The sequence below is a fragment of the Trichinella spiralis genome, assembly GCF_000181795.1.
Source record: "Trichinella spiralis strain ISS 195 chromosome Unknown Scfld1560, whole genome shotgun sequence".
Taxonomy (NCBI): Eukaryota; Metazoa; Nematoda; class Enoplea; order Trichinellida; family Trichinellidae; genus Trichinella; species Trichinella spiralis.
In genome coordinates, this window is record NW_003528499.1 from 5,266 (window position 1) to 6,952 (window position 1,687).

A 1,687-nucleotide genomic window follows, 5' to 3' on the forward strand; every position below is an offset into this window, starting at 1 on the left:
TCGGCGGGATAATTTTTAAGTGTGAGGAATTTCTTGGACTATGCGTCAGGCTTGATGCAATTTTTTGTTACCAAATCTTGCGTCACCAATCCATCGAACATGAATATTCTTGATTTGGACGTACCGCCGAAAAATAGCGCGTTCAATACATACACGTCCGGTATGACTTCTTTGAAAAATGTATGGTCGAAAAGATTGTAATCCCAATCACTTGGCAGACTGAGATCCATGGCAGTGACGACAAGCATGCTTTCTAAATATTTCGACGTGTTTAATATTTGCTTTTCTGTGAACATGCCAAACGAACGGCTTTTCTCAGCCATGAAACGATAACCAATCCATTTGAAATTCTCATCTGATACTTTTTTCAACTCCATAGGCATCTGCACTTCTGGTGAGGCCTGGTTAACCGCTTCAGAGATGAAAGCCTTTACTTCCGGCACCGCCTGGCATCCGATGCCACGCCAAGAGTCTACATTGTTCGGACAAAGGTTCCATAATTTAGTCAGTGTTGGATTGCCCAAATCGAAAAAGCCTTTCACGTACGGTCTATGTTCGCCTCGACGTAGTGATTGAACAATCGCTGTTGGTTTTACCCTCACATCTGGATAATTATCTTGCTTCCATTGGCCCCAGAGCTTTTCATTGTCGAGCTGCAAATTCAAATGAAACGTCGCAGCTTCGCCGTCTGGCATTGCTTTCAGCAATTGATAGCAATTGTTATACGTAGAAAGTAACCAACGATGTTTCCCAGACGAAGATTCCAAATCGTGAACGGTCGTATTCAAGCATCGATTCTGTTCAATCAAATAGTCCAGCACGATAAGCTGTTCCATCAAAAAGGTACTCACAAACGAGACATCATTGATCTGAAGCATAAACATCTTCGGCTCAGGAAGATAAAAGCCTCCAGGTAAAGACAACTCCCTCGCCACAGCTTGATTCATCAGCGAAGAATACGTACGGTCGAATGGCAAAGGCGGATGAGACATGTGTGTAAGCACTTTGTCCACCGCTTGTTTGAACTGATACCAATCATCCTCCGTTTCGCAACAATTCGTCGGTTCGGCTAGTAGCTTTTTCGTCAAGCAGAAACTACTGTATAAGGAACGGTTGAATTTCTTCTCTTCCGTTTTCTCCGGCAACGTAATGAACTCATCACGCAAATAATAAGCACTTTCGGCGAACTGTTCAACTAACTCTTCATCCTCGTCGGGGAAGCTGATTAACTCAGCATCAAGCAACGGCTCACATTCTCCAGTAGCATTTAAACCAGACTTGTCCAAAAATGGCAAACATTTGGTCAAAAACGCACTCAGACGCCCGCATAGCTCAGCGTTGATAATCCTGGACAAACGTTTTAACATCGAATTGACTATTCTCAACAAATAACTATTACAGCTTGGAATTAGAAGCAATTCGTGAAGTAAAGCTTCGCGTTCGATGAGAAATTGTAAATCGACTCGTAATCGTCGAAACGTACTTCGCACATATCAGAAAGAATGAAGAAAAAACGTCGCTTTAGAGCCAATGCCTTCTTTGCAAACTTTCAAACTGAAATCAAGCAAGAAAACAGCTCTTCAGTTGGAGCTTCCCATGCTCAACAATTCCAACCCAACACCTCTGAATGCAGTCTCAACGATTCGCTTTGTCAGTGAATCGTCATTTTTGCTAAGTAACAACTGTG

The 1,687-nt window shown here is 42.7% G+C and overlaps 2 protein-coding genes across 2 annotated transcripts; one reads left to right on the forward strand and one right to left on the reverse strand.

Moving 5' to 3' along the window:
* Positions 1-38: 38 nt before the first annotated feature.
* On the reverse strand, positions 39-1,367 carry Tsp_12746 (hypothetical protein). Its single transcript, XM_003368945.1, has one exon. The coding sequence runs from the start codon at positions 1,365-1,367 to the stop codon at positions 39-41; it is 1,329 nt and encodes a 442-aa protein (XP_003368993.1).
* A 163-nt stretch (positions 1,368-1,530) lies between these two features.
* On the forward strand, positions 1,531-1,650 carry Tsp_12747a (hypothetical protein; the record flags this gene model as incomplete). The annotated part of the gene is made up of 1 exon (XM_003368946.1): positions 1,531-1,650. A coding segment is annotated over exon 1 (120 nt), but the record flags the coding sequence as incomplete, so codon positions are not given.
* Between the last annotated feature and the right edge of the window lie 37 nt (positions 1,651-1,687).

Bases quoted from the DNA above. Each gene is read 5' to 3' on its own strand.
- Tsp_12746 (XM_003368945.1), bottom strand. From the start codon at position 1,367: ATGTTAAAACGTTTGTCCAGGATTATCAACGCTGAGCTATGCGGGCGT.